General features: G+C 37.2%; 1 protein-coding gene across 1 annotated transcript; it reads left to right on the top strand.

Moving 5' to 3' along the window:
* Window positions 1-2,163: 2,163 nt before the first annotated feature.
* FAM133B (family with sequence similarity 133 member B) lies at window positions 2,164-26,857 on the top strand. The gene is made up of 11 exons (XM_060156082.1): window positions 2,164-2,283; window positions 8,657-8,754; window positions 11,102-11,180; window positions 11,866-11,940; window positions 12,077-12,109; window positions 12,552-12,614; window positions 13,081-13,173; window positions 14,517-14,567; window positions 19,676-19,768; window positions 22,328-22,375; window positions 25,267-26,857. Exons 1-11 carry the CDS (start codon window positions 2,260-2,262, stop codon window positions 25,351-25,353), a joined length of 744 nt encoding a protein of 247 aa, XP_060012065.1. The 5' UTR covers window positions 2,164-2,259; the 3' UTR covers window positions 25,354-26,857.
* Window positions 26,858-26,893: the final 36 nt, after the last annotated feature.

Raw genomic sequence — 26,893 nt, 5'->3', positions numbered from 1 at the left:
TCGGCTTTCACCACTTCTGTTCAACATTGTGCTAGGGTAATAGGCAAGAAAACAAAAGGCATAGAGATTGGAAAGAAAGCAAAGCTGTCCTCATTCACAGACAACACAAGAGTCTCTGTAGAAACTCCTGAAGAATACCCAAAAAAGCTACTAGAACAAACACACTTTGCAAGGCCAGAGGATACAAGGGCAATATTTTTTTTTAAATGTATTTCTATATACTTTAAAATTGCAAACCCACATTTAAAAACCAATTACGGTAGCAGCAAAAAATGAAGTCATCCTGGATTCAGGTGGGCCCTAAATCCAATGACTGTTAAGAGGAGAGGGCACATGGAGATGCACACAGAGAAGACAGATACGTAAAGATAGAGGCAGTGATTGGAATTATGCTGCCACAAGTCAAGTAATGCCTGGAGTCATTAGTCAGACGCTAAAAGAAGCAAGGAGGGGACTTCCCTGGCGGTCTAGTGGTTAAGACTTCGCCTTCCCATGCAGGAGCTGTGGGTTCCATCCTGGTTGGGGAGCTAAGATCCCACATGCCTCACAGCCAAAAAACCAAAACATAAAACAGAAGCCATATTGTAACAAATCCAATAAAGACTTTAAAAAAAAAAATCCACATCCCCCCCCACAAAAAAAAATCTTAAAGTAAGGAGGAATTCTTCCCTAGAGACTTCACAGGGATCATGGCCCTACTGACACCTTGATGTCATACTTCATGCCTCCAGAGCTGCAAAAAAATAAACTCCTCTTCTTAAGCCACCCAGTCTCTGGTACTTTGTTGTGGCAGCCCTAGCAAACTAATACAGTAATTCAATGTGGAAAGGACACTCTTTTCAACAAATGGCTCTGGAAAAATTGGATATCCATATAGGTAAAAAAATGAACCATGACCCTTACTTCACACCATGAAAAAAATTCAAAGTGGGTCATGGACCTAAACATAAGAACTAAAAGTACAAAACTTGCTGAAGAAAAATAAGGAAAAGATCTTCGTGACTTTGGGTTAATATCTGTAAAGTTCCTGGAATATTAAAAACACTATCAATAAGCCATGAAAACAAACTTCCTCTTGTGCATACAGAAAAGCCTGTCTGGTCAGAGAATCCCCAGCTTAAGTCAGGGGTGATGGAGGAGGAGGGGGAGAATTGAAAGCATGGAGGCCCAACTTATAGTAAAAAGCAAAGTGGGTTACTAAGGAGAATGAACTTTCAGTGCAGAATAGAACCACCAATGGCTGCATTTGAGAGAGTCTGGGAAAGTTCTGAGAGATAAAATGGGAGTTGGCGTCATCTGTTGTGCGATGCAGTGATGCAGAGGGAGAGACAAATCGGGAAAGATGATTTTAAGGAGTTCTCATATGTTTGAGTATAAGCCCATTTTGCCATTTTCTAAGAGCCTAGAAAAGACCCAAATCGATTTTCAATGACTTTCTAATGATGTTGCACTGAGATGGGTCCAGCTTTATCCAGATCTATTAATTCTAAATAAATATAATGACACCTTCTCTGAAGCCCAGACCACCTCCCTTGAAGTTTTAGTATTGTACTGCCATTATTATGAAATGCCATGTGGTAAAGTTGACCCTGTGTGTATCTATCTCCCCTACCAGATTACAAACATGCCCTTTGAAGGTAGCACTTGTGTCTTATTCTTATCTCTGTGTCCTGCTCCATATCCATCTTCCACTCAGTGAATTACACCAAGTAGATGTTCAAAAAATAGTGTGAAATGAATGCATGAGTGATGGATGAATGGAATTTAACTTAAAGAGCAATTTCTTTAGCAACATCTATGACAGCAGTGTCTTCTCCCGCACCGCCTGATGGACTCTGAGGGACCACGTCTGTCCTGGTCCTCACTTTATCCCCAGCATTTGCACTATGCTAAGCACACCATAAGCGTTGGAATAATCATTGTATCCTCTAGAAAGGATGTCAGCGCATCAGGAATGGAAGAAAGCAAAACAATCCAAGGCTGAACGGAAGTGAGCTGCCTGGGCGAGGCTGTCGTACTCGGTGGGCGGTAAAGAACAGGAATCCCCAGGCGAACCCTGGGAACCGCGGGTGAGTGCGGGCGCCTTCTTCTCCTCCGAGGCGATAGGTGGCGCTGTGGCCGGCCGCGGCCCCCGGGTCTGCGGGGCGCCGCTCTCTGGACGGGGTGGGGAGTTGGCAGAAGGACCTGCGGCGGGTCTGCTTCGGCCGCCGCTCTGGCCTGGTCTACCCCAGCGGCTGACTGATCGCTCAGTGCGGCACCATGGGGAAGCGGGACAATAGGGTGGTGAGTACCCGGTGGGGAAAGCAATGCGGCGGCGCGGGGCACGGCGGCAGGAGAGCGGGACCCCTCGCTCTTCCCGGCTGGGCCTGAGAGTCAGCGGCGACGCTGGGACCTCAAACCAGGAGACCCAGCTCCCCTCCCCGCTCCGGCCCCAGACGCGCGTGCGCCGCGCACGAAGTTGGCGCCTTCGGCTCCCCCGCTCTCTTTTCTCTTCTCTCTAGTCTCCCTTTCCTCTACACCCCGTCAACCCTGCCGCACCCTCTGGTAGTGTTCTCTGGCATCCTTCCCTTCCGCACTCGGGCCAGCAGTGCCCAGTTTGTAGAGCTCTAGGGTCCCCTGCACCCTCCTGTAAGTAAGTCCAAAGTCTGAGGCCCGTGGAGGTGCCGGGACTCGCCCCCCACGCACCGCGACCGGGATCGCGCACCCAGGGGGGACGGAGGCCATGGACGTTGTCCCTCCACCCGGGGGCCTGCAGGGCGCCCAGTTCTAGCAGCAGTCGGGCTCACATTTGAGAACCAGGATCAAAGCATTTGGCTTCGGGCCCCAGCGTCCAGCACTACCTGGCATCTAGTAGGCTCTGTAAAGGAACGAATGGCCTAGTAATGTTCACTCTGGAGTCAGGCCCAGACTGGAATGTCAGTTCTGGTCCCTCGGGAGTTGGGGGACCTAGGATGAGTTGCTTTTCTTCTTTGAGCCTCAGTTTCTTCATCTGTAAGAGGGGATCAGTGTTGCCCATAACTTTGCAGAATAGTTGAGAGTGCAAAAGGCAAGGTGGCCGGGCGAGTGCTTGGCATGCAGGTTATTCTAGTAAATGAGATAAAAGAGATGCAGAAGTACCTAATAGCAGAAAGAGTAAGAAATATCTGTAAGTAAGAAATTCGAGGTTCTGAGGGCATTTTGACAGGCGGAGATGGGAGGAAGGCATTCTAGGTGGCTACTAGCTTGGTGTGGACAGCCCAGGTTATGAATCAGTTTGAATGGGCTTTAAACAGAAGCGATTAGCAGTAAGCTTAGGTTGCAGCCTTACAGTTCCTAGGCTTGGCTATGATAGAGTTTTAAACCACTGAGCAGCAAAATGAAAAAAAATAAATGTCGTTGAAGCTACTGTACTAAATTTAGTGAACTAGCTTTTTAAAAATTAAGTGATTATTTCCTTTGGGGTTAGGGGGTGGGGGGAGATGGGGCGAGGTACTAAAAGAGCTTCACTTCTATGAAATATTTCTTGTCTTCAAAACGTTTGTTTTAATTTTATTTAGTCTTCATAATCAAAGATGTCTAGGAACCACAGTGGTGAACTTTGATTACAAGGTTGAGGAATGTTCTTTTCTCTTGCTTTCCTGGCTGTAAGTCAGACCTTGTGGTATTCTGATTCTCATAGAGTTGAAATGGTGTTCTCCTGGAGCATCCTTAGGTTTAAGGTGTTAAGAGTGTTTGGGCTCTTTAATGACCTTAGGCCTTAAATGCTTAGAAATTACCGGACCTTGGGTACAGTTTTCATGCAGAGACCTAAGATGTTTTGTTTTACTGGCAAAAGGTGTTGGTTTACACATACTTTTAAAGCATTTGAAAAAGTTTCCAAATTAGTTTCATTTACTAGAGCATTTTGATAATTCCGAGCTCTACTTATTACTTGGTATGTTGTCTTGGCCCGTGGTGGTTCTGGTAACATTTTATATGCACTTCAAAGGTTGTGGAAAGATCTTCTCGTTCAGTCTCCTCATTGCAATGGAGGAGGAGATGGAACTGTTTAAACTGGGACCAAAAAAAAACCTTGGGTCATCTGATAAGTTAGTTTAGTACATCATAACTCTTGATGTTTTTTTTCTTTTTTGCGGTACGCGGGCCTTTCACTGTTGTGGCCTCTCCCGTTGCGGAGCCTGTGCTCCGGACGCGCAGGCTCAGCGGCCATGGCTCACGGGCCTAGCCGCTCCGCGGCATGTGGGATCTTCCCGGACCAGGGCACGAACCCGTGTCCCCTGCATCGGCAGGCGGACTATCCACCACTGCGCCACCAGGGAAGCCCATAACTCTTGATTTTAATTAAAATGAACATGTGCCTCTGAAAATAATGGCTTTTTTTTCTTTTTACATTGATGATAAAAATCATGGTTTTAGAGATGACAGAATTGCTTTCTAAAATGCCATAAATTTCAGGTTGAAGTTTTTGTAAAAATAGGCTTTACTCTTTAGAGCTGTTTTGGTCTCAAGGCAAAAATTGAGCAGAAAGTACAGAGAGTTCCCATATGCTCCCTGCCCATAGACATGCTCAGCTTTCCCTACTTTCAACTCCCACACCTGAGGGGAACATTGTTACAGTCAATGAGCTTACATTGACACATCATTTTCACCTGAAGTCCTTAGTTTACATTAGGGCTCACTCTTGGTATTGTACGTTCTTGAACGGCTTTTATTTATTTTTTCACTGAACATTTTAATTCTTGAGATTTGTAAAGGGCACTTTAATTTGTGATGGCCACCCTTTGTGCCCATTGTTTTCCAGAAGTTTCCTTCGTGTTCTTTTCTGTTACTAAAACAGATGTATCCTCTAGATAAAAATAGGTAATCAAAGTAGCAAATGAAATTCTGCGCATTTTGTCCTTAGCAGTTTCACTGCATTGCTTTTTTCCTAGCTGCCCACTTATATATTCCCTTGAGCTCAATTTGCCATCCTAAGTTTCAAAGACAAATCGTTTTCTGTTACCCTCACAGCAGCAGCTTGGAGCCACAGGCAGTTCTAGTTACATATGAGTATGAGTGTTTGCTTTAAAAGGGCATAGTATTTAAAGTGATTGTCATAGACATTTAAAGAAATTGCAGTTTCTTTATTTTGATTGATGCCCAGCCACCCACCGCCTAATGTTAGAAGCATTATTTTTCACACTTACGCATAATAAGTGAAAGAGCTTTACCTTTGTGAAATACTTTTTTGTTTTTAAAACCTTTCTGTTGTGCACAGTAAAATGAGCACTGTTGCTTAATAATTATGAGCACAGAATTTTGCAAGGAGCTTATGAGATGCGCTTTATAAATATTGCTATTATAATTGAAATAAATAATGGAGGTATTTAGAGTGGTTGAATTTTTCTCATTTTGTTTACTATTAATATTATGGCAGTGTTTGCATGTAGTATTTTTATTTTTGTTTTATAAAGGTAATGAGTTATTTTAAATTTTTTTCTCCATTGTATGAAATGATGAAAGTAGACGTCTTCCTTTACATTTTGGTGCACATGCATCAAAAACTTTTTAAAAATTTATAGTTATTTATTAAAATGGTATCTTTTTTTTTTAACTTGCTTTTGCTTTTCACCTGAGAAATTTTGGACATCATCTTTTTAATGGCTACATAGTATTTCATTTTGGGAATATAATGTATTAAATTAATCTCAAATTGACGGCTCTTTGGGTATTTTCAGTTTTTCCTATTTTAGTGATAACAGTTTTAACATCCTTGTATATATTTACAACTTTGAAAATAAAGTTTTTACAGTTTTAAACTTAAAATATTTTACTATTGAGTACTGCTAAAATTATGACATGCTACCAAAGAAATGAGGTGATAGATGATAGATATTATAGTTTTTAAAGTGATGATCTTAGCTTGCACATTGTACTTGCTTTTGGTTATGATGATTGTCAGTGTCATTGGTTGGGCCAGCAGCTGCTCTGTTGTGGCCTCTGTTGGTTGTCATTTCCACATGAACTGATTGAAATTCTCAGCAGAGACAGTTGAATGAAATATTTGAGGGCATAACATTTGATATAAAAAATAGGACTTTATGCCTCGGTCTTAAACGTTGCATTTGATATCCACATGTAGCCCTGATTCAACATCTCTGACCGTAGGAGCTCTAGCATTCATTCCTGCCAGTAAGAAAATTATATTAAAGGTTTAACTTTTACATCTCAAGTAAGTAGGCAGTATCCAGTTGAATGGAAGTAGTTCTCGATATGTGTTGTTCATAGTGGTTTTATATTGTTTATTCTGCCAGAGTAATCTAGAAATATATAACTTACATTTGTTATGAAGGTGGGTGATTTTGTCATTTTTAAAGACATTGTTAAATAAAATGCATCAGATGCATTGTACCCTTTCACTTCTTTTCAAATGTTAGGTAATTAGGTTTAAAATCAACCTTGGTAATAGTCATTTTCAACCAAAATTCTTTTTATTTATAAAGTAGAAGAGTTTTTATAAATGTTGACTTGGATTAAATTTGGAAAGCTGAATCATACGGTCAAGAGGTTGAGACTGAATTAAAGACCAGATTTGTGAATTCTGTTTAATAAAGCAACACCTCTTTGCTAGACACTGTCATTAACAAAGAAATATTCTGGGGCTTCCCTGGTGGCACAGTGGTTGAGAGTCCGCCTGCCGATGCAGGGGACACGAGTTCGTGCCCCGGTCCGGGAGGATCCCACATGCCGCGGAGCGGCTGGGCCCGTGAGCCATGGCTGCTGAGCCTGCACGTCTGGAGCCTGTGCTCCGCAACGGGAGAGGCCACAACAGTGAGAGGCCCGCGTACTGCAAAAAAAAAAAGAAAGAAAGAAAGAAAGAAACAAATATTCTGCTTTATTTTGTCTCAGTGTATTTTGGGGGAAAGTGTCTAAAAATGTGTTTTACTGCTATAGCAAGTGTAGTATAGAGAGCATAATATAATTTCTGTGGTTTTTTTTTTTTTTTTTTTTTTTTTTTGCGGTACGCGGGCCTCTCACTGTTGTGGCCTCTCCCGTTGTGGAGCACAGGCTCAGCGGCCATGGCTCACGGGCCCAGCCGCTCCGCGGCATGTGGGATCTTCCCAGACCGGGGCACGAACCCGTGTCCCCTGCATCGGCAGGCGGACTCTCAACCACTGCGCCACCAGGGAAGCCCTGTGGTTTTTTAATTGTACAAAAATATGTATAACAAAGTTCACCATTTTAAGTGTATAGTTAAGTGACATTGAGTACATTCACAGTATTGTACAACTATCACCACTGTCCATTTCCAGAACTTTTTCATCATCTCATACAAGAAGCTCTGTACCCATTACACAGTAACTCCCAGCCCCTGGTAAACTCTATTTTCTGTCTCTATGAATTTACTTATTCTAGGTACCCCACATAAGTTGAATCATACAACATTTGTCCTTTGGTGTCTACCTTATTTCACTTAGTATGCTTCCAAGGTTCATCTGTGTTGGAGCATGTATCAGAATTTCACTCTTTTCTAAGGCTGAATAATGTTCCATTGTATGTATATATCACATTTTGTTTATCCATTCTTCCATAGATGGACATTTGGGTTGTTTACACCTTTTGGCTGTTGTGAATAATGCTGCTATGAACATGGGTGTACACATATCTGTTTGAGCCCCTGCTTTCAATTCTTTTTCAATCCTACTTAGAGGTGGAGTTTCTGTTTAACTTTTTGAGGAATCATCAAGCTTTTCCAAAACAGCTGCACCATTTTTTATTCTCGCCTGCAATGCTTAACTGTTCCAGTTTCTTCACATCCTTGACAACACTTGTTTTCTGTTTTTGATAGTAGCCATTCTAACTGGGGTGAGGTGGCATCTCGTCGTTTTGATTTGCATTTCCCTAACGACTAGTGACTAGTGACATTGGGTATCGTTCCATGTGCATATTAAGACATTTGTACATCTTCTTTGGAGGAATGTCTAAGTCCTTAGCACATTTTTGAATTGGGTTGTTTGGGGGTTTTGTTGAGTTGTAGGATTTCTTTATGCATTCTGGATATTAACCCTTGTCAGATACATGATTTGCAAATACTTTCTTCCATTCTGTGGATTGTCTTTTCAGTCTTTTGATAGTGTTCTTTGATGAACAAATGTTTTTAATTTTGATGAAGTCTTGTTTATCTATTTTTTCTTTTGTTGCCTAGCATGATTTAATTTTTGATGTTAACAATTTTCTGTATAAAATTGCTCTCAGCATGGCACAGTATTTCCTGAGATAGAAGATATAGTAGAATAAGCAATGAATTTAGAGTTAGGTCTTCTTTAACTTCTTTGGAATCGAGTTTCTTCATTTACCATTGTGCATAATATTATTACCCTCAGAGCTTTATTGGGCTTTAGGAGAAAGCACTGTAAAGCCATCTTAGAGTAAGAGAGAGATGTCATTATTATTTTCATCAAATCTCTGGTAAAAACACATTTTCTGTGAAAGAGCAGTATTACTTATCTCCCAAACTTATGAGGCTTAATAGAGCATTAAATCTACTTTTTGTAATGAAAAGTTGGTTAGTCAGATTGTTCATGCTTAGTTGGATATAGTATGCATTTATAATAAAGATTGCGTTATGAGTATGCAAATGTACTTTTGTGTTTTCAGTGGTTATTTTAATGGAGTTAATTTTTGTTTTTTCCTCAAGGCCTATATGAACCCAATAGCAATGGCCAGATCAAGGGGTCCAATCCAGTCTTCAGGTCCAACGATCCAAGATTATCTGAATCGACCAAGGCCTACCTGGTATTTGTGAAACAATTTACCTATATATAAGGTTTTCATAAATTTTTTAAAGGTTATTTTTATAACTTTTATTGATTGCCGAGCAGTTGCTAGATACATAATTTTTTGAAGTGGTATTTGATATGTGCTTTGTTTTGAATGTATAAAACACATGCATGAATGTAAAGCAAACATTTGAGAACCCACCACCCAATATAGCTAAAGCACTGCCAGGGAATCTGTTTTGTTTTGTTTTGTTATTTATTTATTTATTTATTTTGTGGTATGCGGACCTCTCACTGTTGTGGCCTCTCCCGTTGCGGAGCACAGGCTCCAGACGCGCAGGCTCAGCGGCTATGGCTCACGGGCCCAGCCTCTCCGTGGCATGTGGGATGTTCCCGGACCGGGGCACGAATCCGTGTCCCCTGCATCGGCAGGTGGACTCTCAACCACTGCGCCACCAGGGAAGCCGCAGAGAATCTTTTATACCAAGCACATATTTATGTCTTAAAACAGACCTTAACCTTGAAGTGTTCTAAGCTATTTAAAATGGTAGGTTTGAATAATTTTGCCCTTCCACGGGGTATAACTAGGTGTTGAGAAAGATGACTTTAGACCTTGTTTCTAGTTTTATCCGCTGGCTTTTCAAAGAGTTAGGGTTGGGCTTCCCTGGTGGCGCAGTGGTTGAGAGTCCACCTGCCGATGCAGGGGACACGGGTTCGTGCCCCGGTCCGGGAGGATCCCACATGCTGTGGAGCGGCTGGGCCCGTGAGCCATGGCTGCTGAGCCTGCGCGTCCGGAGCCTGTGCCCTGCAAAGGGAGAGGCCACAACAGTGAGAGGCCCGCGTACCGCAAAAAAAAAAAAAAAAAAAAAAAGAGTTAGGGTTTCCCATTGTAAACGTTTTGTTTTAAATTTTTTGTTTGTTTTGCCCTTGTTGAGTAGCTCTGATTTTTTGTAAATAAAGTATCATAGCACTTACATTATTGTTTTTTAGTATGTCTTATTATTAAATACCCATACTCCTGAGGTAACATAAGGCAAGCTTCAGAGTTGTTAACTTTGGACTCCTTCTAAGGGCCCCTGATAACTGGGCAACTATAGTTGAAAGTTGTATTTACATACAACAGGGAATCCTTCCTTTGGGTTAAATAGGAAGTAAGCTGTGTCTGCCTCTTAGAATGTTCTTGAGTGCTATTGTTTATTGTTGCAGCTTACCAAAAAATAAATTATCTCATGATTTTAATGAGATCTTTATATGTGAATTTCTGTGTTGCAAAAATATGTGTATTAAATGGCACTGTAACATGAAAAAAAATAAATTATCTCAAAACAAAGTATATTTTATCTTTAAAATTGGGGAGAAGGGATGAATTTTAAAGGGGAAGTGCCTAAGCTAGTGGATTACATGTATGGTCAGAGGTCTCCAAGACAACCCTCAGGTTGGGTAATTGCTAGAAGGGCTCACATATAGTCGTACTCGTGGGCAAGATTTATTATGGTGAAAGGATACCAGCCATAGTCAGCAAAGGAAAAAAGTGCATGGGGTGAAGTTCAGGGGAGCCTGGACGCAGGCTTCCAAGGCTGCTTCTGTGGAGTCATACAGGATGCATTTCATTTCCTTAGCAATGAGTTATGATAACACATGTAAGGTATTGCCAACCAGTGTGATTCAGTGTGTCCAGCTTTTTTATTGGCGACTGATCCGCCTCTGCCTGTCAGGTGCCAAAATTCCAGACTTCCAGAAGGAATGAAGGTGTTCATATAAACTATATTATTTGTTTACACAGGCACAGTAAGCCACTCTTATCAGGGGCTGGTACCAAAATCTAAGTTCCCAGATGCCAGCCAGGGCTACTCGTTCTTAAAAGCAGGTACATTATAAAACGGGTGATTTAGTAATAGACTATAGTAATTCAGTCATATAGACCTTAACTCACCCTAACACTGAAACTACTAGCTTTGTGACCTTAGGCAGATTTTCTTACCTTCCTCAAGTTTCAGCTTCTTTATCTCTAAAATGGGGGTAATAATACTACCTTTTCTCACAGGATTGTTGTGAGGATTAAAGGAAGATGTATTTAAAGCAGTGCCTGTTGTATGGAAGTGCTCAAATGTTTGGTGTGTTAGTTCTTATAATCCGTGTTTAGAAGGGGAGTGACTAGTATTATCTGATAGGCTTTATTATGATAATTGATTTACAAGGACGTGAACAAAGAAATTTAAAATGTAGCAGCCCTGGAACTAGAATGGAGGTTTATTAGGATATTAAGAAAAATTTATTTATGAAATTTTTGTTGCCTTGTTTGTAAGCATCCGTCTCAAATTTGAATAGCTTGAAAACTTACTTGTACATTCTATTTTTTTAAGGGAAGAAGTGAAAGAACAACTAGAAAAGAAAAAGAAAGGCTCCAAGGCATTGGCTGAATTTGAAGAAAAGATGAATGAGGTTTGTAAATTGTGCCTTTAAAAAAAATAATCTTTTTTCTTATAATAAAAAAAATGAAATCTTTTTTTTTTAATAAACCAAGAGTTTGGGCCTAGCTCTTTAGGTTAAGGGTGCTCTGTATTATAGAAGTGTTTTTGTTATATTGAATACGGTTTGTATATTTTGATTTCTTAAAAAAAGAAATAGAGAAAAGCTATCTTACAGTAATTTAAATCATCTTAAGTTTTCTAAATGTTACGTTCTTCCCTTCTCTCCCCTTATCCCCAGGTCCCCATCTTACCCTGGGATTTCCATGGTGATGTTTGCTTGTTTTGATTACAAACATATATGTAGTATTTCAGCCACAGTATAGATTAATTCAACTTTTACTGTCTGGAAAGAGAATCTAACCACCATTGTTAAAAAGAAAAAAGTTCTCAGCCTCAGTAATAATACCTACTCTTCCTTTCAGTATACAGTAAGGAGCTCCCACCTCATAATATCCTCTTTGAAAGGAGCTCGTAGAGGCTCCTTTGGTGACAGGGTAAAGGATTCTGGCACCTGCAGTATCTTTTGACTGTAATTAGAGGTGAGATGAGAGCGAGGTAGTAGAGGATGGAAGGAAGAAAGTAGTGGCTGTCTCTATATATTTAGGTGTATTAGAAGGGGATAGGTAGCCTCTAATGTGTTTATAACGTTTCTGCAGAACTGGAAGAAAGAACTAGAAAAACACAGGGAGAAATTATTAAGTGGAAGTGAGAGCTCATCCAGAAAAAGACAGGTAATGCCATTTTTAGTTTATTGCTATTCTTAATCTCAGAGTTGGGTTTTCATAATAATGCTGTGTACTACTATTAATAGATACATTTGAAAACACCACCTTATTTAGATTTGTACTTGTATTTGTTTGCTTTTAGAGAAAGAAAAAAGAAAAGAAGAAATCTGGTAGGGTGAGCAAAAGTTTTCCATTTTTCTAAATGTTATAATCAAGAGCGTACAAAAAAAGTAAGAATAATTGATATAACCTATATGCTAACTCTAGATAAGTCAAGGAACCTGGAGGTCCTTTGGTAGTTACGGGTGGTTTTGTTCTATTAGTGATAATAAAAGAAAGGTGCCAACCTCCTTATAACCTAGTGACTCCTTCATTACTATTAAAGAGGGAAAATCGATTACTGTTGCTACATCTGTTGTTACTTTGTGTGTGTGTCTGTGTGTGTGTATGTCTGTGTTTGTGAGGGAATGTGAGATTTGACATTTTAGTATTTAAGTCATGAATATGGCATCTGTTTCTCAGACACTAGATTAATTTCGTTAAGTATTTGAGAGACTTAGTAAAAGAAAAAAAATTCCTGCATCTCACAAGCTTTAATTGTTTTGTGCTTGGTCAAGTATTCATCTTCTTCTTCATCAAGCTCTGATTCTTCCAGCAGTTCTTCAGATTCTGAAGATGAGGTAATGTTTGCCTGTAATGATTCATGAAATAATATCTCTGATATCTTTACTGACAAGTGGGAGAAACCCATTATGAAATATCTGTTAAAAATGTTTACTTCCAGTTTTTGATTAATCATCCATAACTGAGAGCGCTGTTGTGAATAAATAACTAGGTATTTAAATATTGGTAAATGTGTTTTTTAGATTCCTAAATTTGTCTTGTTCATTTAAAAATATTAGTAGAAGAAATGGATTTAAAAATCAAAAATTCTGTTTTAGCTAAGAATTACATGTGACTCATCACTTAACATTTTTTAATAAAACAAAGTGATGTAAGTTACATTTTAAATATTATTAAGTAAAACATATTTACACGCTGGTCCTTTCATCAAGTTTTGTTCATTGATTAAGTTTTGATGTTAATAAAATGCAACGATTATATTTTTGAAACAGAAAGCAAATATTTCTGAAATGTTTCATGTAGGATAAGAGACAAGGAAAAAGGAAAAAGAAAAAGAAGAGCCGTTCACATAAATCTTCTGAAAGTTCCATGTCAGAAACTGAATCAGACAGTAAGGTAAAATCATTTAAATGAGCAATATTTTGGATAGCAGACATTTAATTAGGTTCTTCTTTAAGTTCTTCCTGTCTTAAATTGCTCTCAGTTTAGAAATGTGATACTGTTTTTGTACTTTGATGCTCTGTGTCACTTAATTGATGTACTTAATAATATTGTACATAGGGCATTTAATTGTTCTCTAAGTACTTTGACATATAGGTCCCCACATCTCAGCATTTTTATGACAGCTTTATGATAAAGCATGGCAGACATTATTTTTCCCATCTACATAAAAAATTTGTAGTGCAGATGAAAACATCTTGCTTAAATTCATACAGATCGTATTAGAATTGGAAGTTGAGTCTATCTTCTAATATCTGATCCAGTGTCCTTTTTACTGTACTGTACCTAAATCTGTTCTGTACTATCCAGAATTATCAGATGCAATTAACTCTCAAACATTAGTGGTCATAAGAAATACATGCAGGTTATAATAAAAATGTGGATTCCTGGGTCCTATCTCCAGAGTCTGATTTAGTGAGTCCGATTAGGATCAGAAGTCTACATTTTAAACCAATGGTCCCTAGGATTCTGATGCAGTGCTGTCCATGGGCCACAATTTGATGAGCACTGTCCTGGGGTCCCAGGAGAACAAAACAACTATTGATATATGGTTGTATGGCAGATATCTACTTGCCCTACTGAGACTTCTTTTGATAAAATGCCTGGCATATATAAAGTATTCAGTAGATGTTGGTTTTGTTTTTTAAAGCCGAAGAGCCAGTCTAATGATACTGATAGCTAACATTTATAGAATGCCTACTATAGATTGAGCCCAGTTCTAAGCACTTGACTTGTTAACTCAATCCTCTCAACACCCCTATGAAGTAGTTTTTTGTATATCCCACTTCATGGATAAGGAAGGCTCAGAGAGTTTAACAGCTAGCCCTGAGGGATTCAAAAGTAGAAATTCTTGCCTCCCCACTTTATAAGGAAGAGTAGGGAAATCAAATTGATGTCTGAGCATAGTGTGAATTAGAACTTCAGTGCATATGATCACTACAGGTAAAAATAGCAATAGCATAAAGTCTTATTTTAAAATAAACCCTGTGGTTATACAGATAACGTCCGTTCTTTTAGTTGTACAGAGATTTGATATACAGCCAGATAAATGAAGAAGTCTCATTCCCTCATAAGCACATATATACACAACCTGTATTTCTCCCGTATTTTCAGAATAAAATTCTGGAAGTAAACTTTTTTTCGGTCATAGAGTAAATCACTTTTTTGGTATTTTTCTTCCGTCATAATGCTGTATCTTTCACATTTAAAATTGATATATATATATTTTATTTGTTTAGGATAGTTTAAAAAAGAAGAAGAAGTCAAAGGATGCAACTGAGAAAGAAAAGGTAATTTATACTTTACAGTGCCTTAAGATAACTTCTTTTACTTCAAGAATTGCTTCAAAAAATTAACATTAAAGCATTCCCCTTTTTACCTTAAAAGATTTCTTTTGCTTATTGAGTTCATTTTTGAAGGTAAAAGATCAGAAGAAGCTTCCTGCAGAGAATTTGAGTTTGTATAGATAAATGTATTATCTCAGTTTAAAATTCAAAATAATGAAGATTCTAAACATTTCCTGTTTCCTCAAGTCATTTTAAAGAAGGTCCTTTTAATGAAAGAACATGGACTTCTGTTTCAAATTGAGTGTACCATAGCTAAATTTGAAAACTTTTTTCTACTGTAAGTAGATGTTTTATCTTCATTTATAGCCTATCTATACCTAATGCTTAATTTATCCCTACCTAAGTTTCTGGTTTATATTTTTAAATCTTTCTTATTATTAAAAATAAAAGCCTAAAGAAAGCAACTACTAATAAAAGGAAAATAAAGACCAGTGTCACTGTATTTTATTCAGTCTTTGTATATCATTTCTTAAAAATTGAGGTGAAATTCACATAGTATGCTATTAACCATCTTTAAATTACAGTTTGGTAGTATTTAGTGTATGTACAGTGTTGGGCATTGATCACCTCTCTAGTTTCAAAACTTTTTCATCGGGCTTCCCTGGTGGCGCAGTGGTTGAGAGTCCGCCTGCCGATGCAGGGGACGCGGGTTCGTGCCCTGGTCTGGGAAGATCCCACATGCTGCGGAGCGGCTAGGCCATGAGCCATGGCCGCTGAGCCTGCACGTCCCGAGCCTGTGCTCCGCAACAGGAGAGGCCACAACAGTGAGAGACCCGTGTACTGCAAAAAAAAAAAACAAAAAACTTTTTCATCATTCCATTAAAAACAACCCAAAGTCACTAAGTAACCAGTTTCCTTCTCCCCACCCACCCCCAATCCCGTGATAGCCTCTAATCTGCTTTATGTCTATGGATTTGTGTATTCTCGATATATCATATAAAGGCAGTCATACTATATGTGACCTTTTGTGACTGGCTTCTTTCACTTAGTATAATGTTTTCGAGGTTCATTCACGTTGTAGCATGTATCAGTACTTCATTCCTTTTTATGAATGCATATAATATTCCATTGTATGTATATAGCACAATTTGTTTATCCATTCATTCATTGATGGACATTTGAGTTGTTTGTACCTTTTGGCTAGTGTGAATAATGCTGCTTTAAATATGCATGTTTCTGTATGGACGTATATTTTCATTTCTCTGGGGTATATACCTAGACATGTTTTGGTTTTTTTTTAATCAGTTTGCAAATAAAAATGCATTAACACTAAAAAAAGAAACCATATTGACAGAGTTGGTTTAATTAATTCCAAGGATTCAAGGATAAGAAATTTATTAATATAACTTGCCATATTAACTGGTCAAAGGAAAGAAACCGTGTGATTATTTTAATAGTTGCCAATAGGGTGTGATATAATTTCAACAGAACTTCCTGATTTTTCAAAACCATTATAAAATAAGAATAATTGGTTACTTTCATGTTTTAAAAAAAATTGTAAAACTAAAAACTGGCAATTTGCAAACATGAAATACTAAAACAACTGCACTGTGATTTTTGAAGTACTTCAAGATATACAAAGTATAGAGTAATATACACATATATAAAAAATCACCCATATGTATACCAACTAGAATTAACAGATGGTTTAAATTTTGTCATATTTGCTTCAGGTCTTGTTTTATGGGAAAAGAAGAAGTCCCAGGCACTTTCTCCTTCCTTAGAGACAGCTGTTTCTGAAATTACTGTGCCTCCTTCCCATCCATATTTATACACTTTTATTAACATAAGTATGTGTTCAGAAATAACTTAGAGTATTTTCAGAAGGGTGTCACCATGTTTCCTCTGAAGCTTGTTTTTTTCTCTCAGAATTACTGTTGACATTTATCCTTGTTGATACTCTCAAGTTTGTTTCTTTGGCTTATAATATTGCATTATTTTAACTCACCACAACTTGTATCTCCATTCTCCTGTTTGTGGACATATAGGTTATTTTCATTCTTCAGTAATGCAAACAGTGCTGCAATGGCTATTTGTTATCCATTTCTCCTTTTCCTTAAGTTGTCATTAATTTTCTGAGGTATACCTGGGAGTATAACTTCTAGGTCCTAGGATATACATACGTTTTACTTGTCTACATTTTGCTTACCAAAGTGCTTGTTATTAATTTACATTCCTACTAGTAATGTATGACAGTACCCTTGTTCCTCATACATACTTGTCACGCTGTGAGACCTCCCTTTTTGCCAGTTCAGTGTGTAGAGATGTTTGAGCCCCTTTATTTGCTTATTAGCCATTCAGATTTCATTTTCTGTGAATTGCCTATTTGTGGTCTTTGCCCATTTTTCTGTTTGATTGTTATTAATCTTTCTGATTCATAAGAGTTATATACTTTGGATGCTAATCTTTCAGACAGGTAGTTAACATCTTTTGGTCTATGGCTTCTGTTAATCCTGTTCAGGGTGTCTGTTATAATCTTACATGGTTTTAATTTTCAGTTATATGTATCAGTCATTAGTTTTAGCTCCATTTTTATTTTAAATTGTTCTGAAAGTGCTAGGCAATGGAATACCTAATTAGAAAATATAGTGGAAGAAAATATTTCATTTGTGATGGTAACAAAAAACATATAGGAAAATCTTAAAGAAGTGAGCAGGACTTATTTGAAGAAAACTATACAGATCTATTCAGAAACGTGAAAATTTAATAAATGTTCCTGGGTATGACTTGCTCTGCTAAAAGTTAAAACATTTTTCATATGCTTTGATGAAAATACGTGGTATGATCCAGGAATAGAAAAACAATGGAACAGTGTAGAGTCCAGGTAAAAATTTGTTAAGTATTTGTGGAATTTAATATATGATAGAGGTGGCATTTCTTGGACCAAAATGACTAGCCATTTGGAAAATATACAGTTGAGCACTCCTTAAGGCCAAATATATTCCAGATAAGTGAAAATTCTAAATGTATGAAAATGCAACTAGAGAAAGACATGGGTGAGTATAACATTGGTATGGGAAAGGGCTTTACCTCAAATCTCATGAACTTCTGACCACATAATTCAAATGCTGAATGGGAAAAAAGACATATAGGTTATAAAAAATAAGCTGTGAACGAAGTTTAAATATAATGAACAGACTAAGAAACACTACTAGGAATACATAAGGCAAAAACTTGATCTTCAGTAATTAAGGGAAAGAGAATACCTCACATACACATAAAAATAGGTAAAATACATGTTGAGGCAATTTTTAAAGAAAATATGAACTATATTCTAATAATCTGAGATTGATATGGCTGATAAAAGAATCTGACGAAGAGGCTTTTTGGTGAAGTGTGGTTCATAAATGAATGAAATAAGAAACAATTTTGAGGGTTATGGGAGAGTGAGAAAATCATTTGGATGAAGGCTGCTTTGGTCTTTGATTTAGTCATTATTGTTAAAGATTTTGCCCTCACGTACCCTTTACTATATTTCAACTTTGTTTTTAATAGCGAGGAACTCATATGCCTGCCCTCCAGAAGGAAATGGGTTAAGTAAATTGTGGTATCTACTTTCAGTGGTATATACTTTCAGTGAATGTCAAAGGCAGCCAAAAATGATGGTGTAGTTGGCATGGAAAGATACTGTTGGGTGAGAAGACTGGGTTCCAAACAAGTATTTATGTAAAATTGTATATACACAGAGATGTTTCCCAAAATCCCTGTAGTGGGATCTTGGTGAATTTTCTTAAAATGAACATTTATAATTTCTACCAAAATAATAAAGCTGTTTGCAGAAACAAATCACCTGTAATCTACCACACATATCATCACTGTTAATTTCTTTTCTTGTTTGTTTGTATCTTCAAAATTGGGTTCATGCTATGTAAAAGTTTTAGGTCATTTTTTTCTGTGTAAGATTAACTGGTGAGCATTTTTTCCTTTGTGCGGTTTTGTTTTTGTTGTTATGAACTACTTCATACGTACTGATGAAGCATATAGAAAAAATAAAATGACAACCAGCATATTCACTATGCAGCTTTAATAAATCTTAACATTCTGTCATATTTGTTTCAGATGTTTTCAGAATGTTTTATTTTTTTTTTTGGTACTTTATTTTTTAATTTATTTTATTTTATTTTTTGGCTGCGTTGGGTCTTCGTTGCTGCACGTGGGCTTTTCTCTTGTTGCGGCGAGCGGGGGCTACTCTTCGTTGTGTTGGGCAGGCTTCTCATTGTGGTGGCTTCTCTTGTTGGGAACACAGACTCTAGGTGCACGGGCTTCAGTAGTTGTGGCACACGGGCTCAGTTGCTGTGGCTCGCGGCTGTAGAGTGCAGGCTCAGTAGCTGTGCCACAGTAGCTGTGGCACATTAGTTGCTCTGCAGCATGTAGGATCTTCCCAGACCAGGGATCGAACCTGTGTCCCCTGCATTGGCAGGCAGATCCTCAACCACTGCACCACCAGGGAAGTTCCCAGAATGTTTTATTTCTTTAAAAATGTTTTATTTCTTAAAATATGTACTTAAGCCCCTAAGTACTCCTCCCCAGAATTATACATTTTCTCATCATTAAATACTTAGAGATGAAGTTTTGTTTTGCTTTTTAATGTGAATTTAACACTTTAAATGCACTAAGGGAACTACGGTGCAGAGACCTTTTTAGGCCATCACAAATAATTACCTGTTGATTTTCTTTTGTGTAACACTAGGCCTGTCTGATCCAACCCAGGCTAGAAACAAAAAGAATTAAACTGCAAAGGACCCAATTCTTATACCATATGTTTTCCTTAACTTTTTAAAACTTCATCATGTATAATTAAAGAAAATAAGGAGGATATTACATCTAAAAGGATGAATAGGTATTTCTTTTCAAGTTATTTAATAAAAGCATTGCTTTATTGGAATTAGAAACTGATTGCTGATAATTGTCACCAATTTTAGACGTTTCTAAAATGAAAATGGATAATTTTTGTGATAATTGGGAAAATTCTTAAATAGAACTTAAAAACTTAAAATTCGTGTGGCATTGTATTATATCTCAGTCGGCATACATGTATTTATTTTTCATAGGACATTAAAGGACTCAGCAAAAAAAGAAAGATGTATCCTGAAGATAAACCTTTATCATCTGAGTCCCTGTCAGAATCAGATTATACTGAGGAGGTAAGTCTATGATCAAATCCATTTTCTTTACTTTAAAATATTTAGTTACTTGATTTAATAAATACGAATTAGTAAAAAAAAATTTTCATAAGATATTTGATTTACTCACTTTTCTAATATGTAAAAGAGATGCCGTTTCAGAATAAGTTTTGTATTTTTACACAAGATAGTAATATGGCTTTTATTTTGAGAATCATATTCCCAGATACCTTTCCAATCGGAGATCTTTTATTTTTACTCTTCTAATGTTTTCTTTTTACTACCATTTTGATGGCATGAAAGATACTGTATAGCATGTACCATATTAAAACCCAAGCATTCCCTTGTTTTTGTTTGGTGCTACTCTTTTTTTTTTTTTTTTTTTTTTTTTTTTGCGGTACGCGAGCCTCTCACTGTTGTGGCCTCTCCCGTTGTGGAGCACAGGCTCCAGACGCTCAGGCTCAGTGGCCGTGGCTCACGGGCCCAGCCTCTCCACGGCATGTGGGATCTTCCTGGACCGGGGCACGAACCCGCGTCCCCTGCATTGGCAGGCGGACTCTCAACCACTGCGCCACCAGGGAAGCCCCGGCACTACTCTTTAGGGAGTAGAAAGGTGATATGGTGGAACAGAAATGTTGACATGACTTCAGTTTTCCTATCCATAAAATGAGGGAGTAGAATTAGGTAATCTGTACAGTCCTTTTCAGCTCTAATATCCCTGTCTTAGATTTTGTATTCTCTTGGAATTAGAGTCCATTCTTAGTTAATTTTAGGTTTATAAGTTATCTTTGAAGTATTTCTCTGCTTGGACTTGATTTCCTCATTTGTAAAATAGGACCTCTTGTCCCCATGTGTAGCAATATTTTGTAATACTCCTTTAATGAAGTTTATAGCTAATATAGGCTACCTGTACACATTTTTATATTACTGTCCCCTAAAGAAATAAAAATGAATACAAGAGCATAATTTTATAAAATTATATTTCTATGCATAAGTACGTGCACCTAATAACACTAGAAGACATAAAATATTAAGCTGTGACAAAATTCAGGCTGTAGCAGGTATGTTGACCTATGCCCTTCAAAAGCCGTACAATAGCATTGTCACCAATGACATTTTCCAAAATGGTAGACAATTCCCAGTAAAGCTCTGAATGAAACAAAATACAGTCTTCCCTCTATTTATATGACATAGCTATTCTGGGACATCCACTGTACGGTCATCCTTCGATATCTGCAGGGAATTTGTTCCAGGACCCCTGTGGATACCAAAGTTCACAGGTGCTCAAGTCTCTTACATAAAATGGCGTAGTATTTGCATCTAACCCATGCACATCCTCCCATACACTTTAAATTATCTCTAGAGTACATCTAATACCGAATACAATGTAAATGCTGTATAAATAGTTGCTGGCATGTGACAGAGTCAAGTTTTGCTTTTTGAAACTTTCTGCAATTTTTTTTTCCCCAAATATTTTTGATCCGTGGTTGGTTGAATCCATGGGTGCTGAACACACGGATACGGAGGGCCGACTGTATCTTAAAACCCAGTACAAAATACTTTGTGTTCATATTTTAATAAACTTAGATTTTATATTATAATTGGGCCCATTATATGAATGTCAAGCAGGCTATTCTAAAGTTATGTCCAGGCTCCCTGGATATTGCCTGATGGCACTCCCTGTCTTGGCCCCACCCCCTCAGTCACTGAGATGACAAGAATAACCACCAGACACAAGGATTGCGTTCTCCAAGTTCTTTCAGGAGAGAGCTACCGCTTCTATTGAAAGTTAATAGTCTTTAATGCTTCTGTGTTCTATTCCTTCAGTCTATTTTAGTTTATTTGTGCTATTCTTAGTTACATTTTCATGTACTTGACATACAGTAACCTAGCAGATAAACCAGACAATTCAATATTTCAGCAATTTTTGTGCTTTATTATTGTATTAATTATGTTTGTCTTAATATAAAATATGTTACATTTGGATTTAACATTAATACACATCAGCTTTAGCAACTTTGAATTTAACATAAATCCAGTGTATCACACTTTAAAATATTGAAATAACATATTAATGGGGTAATAATTGTTACTTGAAAAGATTTTTATCAGTTCATTGATACTGAGTACACTATATATATAAAACCACCATTCGTTAAACACCATAGGTAAGAGAAACACCTACTGTATTCCAGGCATTCCCCCTTGAGGGTGGATATTACCTACATTTTACAAAGACGATGAAACTGAGGGTAATACATAGCAGAGGTAGGGTTCAGAGTTTGGTCTGTTTTATTGCAGAGCCCATGTATTTTATCTGCTGTACCTCACTGCTGTTTTTAGGTGGTGAAAGAAAATCTAAGAGAAGCCCTCTAGAGATTTAATTTTCTTTCCTTTAAATGTTTTTCGTTGAATCCTCATTGTGATATAATAGAGGTTTGAGGTACAATAATGCATTTAAAATGTTTTTTGATTGTCAAAAAAAGGTTTTTTACATAGAGGTATATTAGTGAATGAAAAAAAATGCCTTGGAAATTACATATTTATCTTCTGTTCTCCACAAAAATTTTAATTTTGTAGATACGAGCAAAAAAGAAGAAAAGCAGTGAAGAACGAGAAAAAACAACAGCAAGTATCACTTATGTTTTTACATGACAACAGTATAGCTGTTTTTAATATAAAATTAGTCATTGTAAAGCATGATTACACTTACTAGAACTAAATAAATATTTATTGGGAAAGGTGTGGTGTTCAGCAGCTTCACTTAATGGGTTGGAGAAAATTAAATTGGCTCAGAAGAAAGGAAGCATATCCTGATAGCAAACATCTCTGTTTCATTTTCAGTCTTTTACTGTTAGAAATGTAAGCTTAAACTATTGTTTGACTTCTTAAGCTGTAACAGGAAGTATGAGAGTAAAGTATGGTGATTCCCTCCATCTTCGATAGTAGATACTCCCAGATCTGCCAAACCTGGTAATAATAGAAAAAGGCTCATGAAGCACACGCTGCAATGAAAAATAAGAGGAATGTTACAACATAAATGATTCACTAATAAAGATGATTCTTTCAATCATTTCTAAAGCCAGCTCTGCTATCATGCAGGTTGAGAAGTAGAAAGAGGAGACTAGGAAAGTGGAAGTGGTATCCAATGAGAAGCAGACCAACCTAGAGAACGTCTGTAGCAAATTATCAAGGAGAAATGCAGATCATATCAGCAAAGTAATTTAGGAGCACCCACATAAGTGTGGGCTATGGCCTTTGAAGGCATTTTCTTAGGGAGGAGTAAAAGAAAAATGAGAACAGCATCATTTGTAGGTTTGAGAGTAACTGCCCCTTCCCAGAATGTCCCTGACTCTTAAAACGAGGGTCCTTCTCTGAGAAGGTTCACCTGATAATGTGTGATTCGGAAATAACATTTTATATGCTTCAAGACCAAGGAGACATTTAAGAGACATTTTTCCTGAGTGGGAAAATAACTTGGGTGAAGACTGCATCTTTGGTTCAGATTATTAAGACATAAAGTTAATTTTGGATAATTCTAATTTATATTTGCATACTTTACTGTTTCATGCATTCAGCTAGCATGTATTTATTAAGCTTCTCTATGCAGGCACTGTTCTGTCTTGGTAGAGCTGTTATAATGGAGTACGAGATAGATAAGAGTGTGACAAATGAGAGGCTGACTCAGGGAGAGAAAGCCTCTTTGAGGACGTAAAATTAAGCTGAAATCTGATTTACAAAAAAGAGCCAACCATTAGAAGATGAAAGATAGAACATCCTAGACAGAGAGAAGAGCTCAGGACCTATGGTAGGAGTGAGCTTGATATGTTTGAAGCAGTGAAAAAAGGTAGGCTTGGCTTACACGTAGTAGATAAAGAGGATAGCATATAATGAGGTTGGGAAGTAAGCAGAGGCCATCTCACAGAGCACACTATTTAGGTTTTAATGAAAGCAAACAGGTAACCTAAATCAACTTTACATTTTAAAAATATTTTGGCAGAAGTGATGACTGGACCTAAATGAGGAATGCTGTTGTTTGTATTACAGTGGTAGTGATGGAGATGGACTGGCATGATGGATTTGAGATATGTTTTGGCCTTAGGTGGTAGGACTTGCTTGGTGCTTCAGGGGTGGAGAGTGGAGTTAAAGAGTCAAGTCAAAGATAGTTTAGATTGTTTGGCTTAAACAATATGATGAATTAGTGGTGCCATGCACTAAGATGGTTGAGAAAGGATTTGGAGGGAAAAATTAAGCATTTTTAATAACTAGCATGGTAGAGCTAGTAATAAGGCACTTGCAGTCTTGAGTTTAGAGCATAGGACTGGATATAAAGATTTGGTCTGTTAAGTGGTATTTAAAGCATGTTACTGGGAGAGCATGTGGAAAAGAAGGGAAGGAAGCCCACAAAGGTTGAGCAGAGGAAGAAGAACCAGCAAACAAGGTCTTTGTGATAGAAGGAAAGCAGCAGAGTGAGGTGTCATGGAAGCCAAGAAGAAAAGTGTTTTAAGAACAGAGTGGCCAACTATCCTTTTATGAAAAAGTAACCTATACCCAAAACTTATTTTTAAAAGCCCAGATATAAGATTTTGGACTCTCTAAAAGTCCCTGCATACCTGGGCTCCTAATGAAAAGAACAGTGAAAGTTTGTTAGTGTCACAAAGTGATAGAGGCCTTAGGAAGGCGGAGGGATGGAAGTTCTAATAGATAAGGAGATGGAGAGGAAGTTTTATTTTTGCCACCCTTAAATTAAGGCTCTTGCCTTTTCTTTTTACTTCTCCTGAATATCAACAACTAGTATATTATTTGATAGTACATTTCCACATATCTGTTTCTAAAAGTTCTGCCTTCTCTTTTACATCAGAAAGTCAAGAGAGTCAGGGTTCAGCAGAATTCTAGCTTCCTTTGTCTAGTCACAGTATGACTACTTTTACTAGGCCTCAGTGGTGTTTTCCTTTAAAAACCAAGCGTCCATTTTTCTAAGCTAAATATACTTTTCAACTGTACGTCAGTATTTTGTACCAGATAGTTGTTAACTTAATAATTAAAGTAGCGCTACCAGTCTAAGCAGTACCTAATACCTGTCCCTATTTACTTAAAAGTAGCAGGTTTAATGTATTCTCTAAAAGTTATCATTTTACAAACACTTGTGTTTTGCTGTGGTATGATGATTCCTTTGCAGTAACTAAAATGATTTCACCTTTAAAAATTAGATAACATGAAGTATAACAGTTGATACCATAATCCAGTTGAATTTATTTTCTACAGGAAATCTTGTTAGAAGCTACATTAATGTGCTACTGACCTAGAGTTTTCCTTATCTTTTGAAAATTGACAAGCACTCTCTTAGTCCTCATACAATATTATTGAGACTTTTCGAGAAATGTTTTCAGTAGCTTACTTGTTTGTGTGGATTGTTAGAAATAACTATACATAGTAGATTAGAAGTACCATGGTGAAGTTGTTGTTTTTAATTTGCAGATTTTCATGTAGCTATGTCTAACATGGAACTATCTTTTCAGGAAAAAACAAAAAAGAAAAAGAAGCATAAGAAACACAGTAAGAAGAAGAAAAAGAAGGCTGCTAGTTCAAGTCCTGACTCACCATAACATTAAGAAGAATCAGGATTCACTTATAAAGAAAGTGCAATGTCTAAGGAAATATCAACTGTGAACATTATGACATATTTACTAAAATGCATGAATTTTCTTGTTTTTAGAATTATTCCTGGACTATCAGTAGCCACTCAGATGCCGCTGTGTGAAAGGGCCATAATTGTTGCCTGCTGCTTGAACATCTGTTTTTTTCTCATCCAGTGCTTTATAACTGGGAGATAACACACCGCAGTCATACTAGTGGTTAAGATATTTGGGAATAAAGTTAATATTTTTGACTAGAAGTATCTAATGATAAATCAACAGAAACTGAATCTGGATACATCATTAAGATGTAATCAGACATGACCAGATGACTCTAGTTAACATTTTTGAAGTAGGGATTACGTTGACGTTTCAAAATCCTTACTCTGTAGATAAGCGTATTTTAATTTTTTCCCCTTGTATACTTTTGTTTACCTGGGGAAGGAGCTTTTAGGGGTGGGGGTGGGGTTTGATATCACTTCAGCTAGCAGAATAGCGTGCCTTTATCCTCACACATCTTATTTTTGTGGACACAGTAGCCATGCTTCATGGGGAGGTCAGGGCCGGGTATGGCAGTCTTGCCCTTTACTGAGCTTAGTGACATCGTTGGACTCTGTCGTATGCTACTTTGAGTGAACCAGAGAAATAGCCTTTTGCAGCATGAGAATGCCCCAAAAGCTCTGGGATTTACCTCCACTTCAATAATACTGAATGTTTTTTAGCATTAGAATGTGTTATAACATTTGAACTAATTTTGACTACACTTTGGCTTTGAAAAGGAATCATTTCAAATGACACTGGTACTTTTTGAACTTGATAGCTAAAGATTCTAAAATGCATGTTTTATACTGTTAGGTTTTAACCAGTCAGGAAAATTTTATGTAATCAGTGATAGTTCCTTTATTTTTTGTATGAGTTTTGTTTAGGCTGTAATGTTTAGCTTTTTATTAACTCCTTATTCTTGCTATTCTAAATTCCTTACTGTGTTTAACAGCATACTTGCCAAGATATTTAGCATGTAAAAAGCAGGTTTTTGATTTTTTTTTTTTTTTAACAGCTTCATATTGAAGCTGAGACTTAACCATAAATAAGTTGAGTGACAGGCCTGGTATGCTGTGTCTTGTTACACAAAACTATTGCCAGAATCTTAGTAAATATAACGTTTTAAAGGTTTGTCTTTGTATATTCACAATGGATTATGACAAGTTAAATTTAAGTGAGAATTACATATTTGCTTTTCCTGTGTCATATTTTACTAAGATTTTGTGCCTCATGTCTCCTGCTGAATTGTTTACTAGTAATGTTAAAAAGAATTGATAAATCATTTTCACTTTACATTTTTATATAATCAGGTAACATGAAATATAATTTGATGTACAATTTTGCCTGTTACAGAGGGTGTGCTAATTATAGTGGTATATGCACAAAACATTTTGGCATGACAAGCTGAATAAATAGCTATTTTACTTAAAAATAGCTGTGTTCTTATCAGCTCCCTTTGAGTCTCAAG

This window comes from Lagenorhynchus albirostris, chromosome 8 (assembly GCF_949774975.1).
Source record: "Lagenorhynchus albirostris chromosome 8, mLagAlb1.1, whole genome shotgun sequence".
Classification (NCBI taxonomy): domain Eukaryota; kingdom Metazoa; phylum Chordata; class Mammalia; order Artiodactyla; family Delphinidae; genus Lagenorhynchus; species Lagenorhynchus albirostris.
This window is presented reverse-complemented; position numbering and strand designations above follow the sequence as displayed.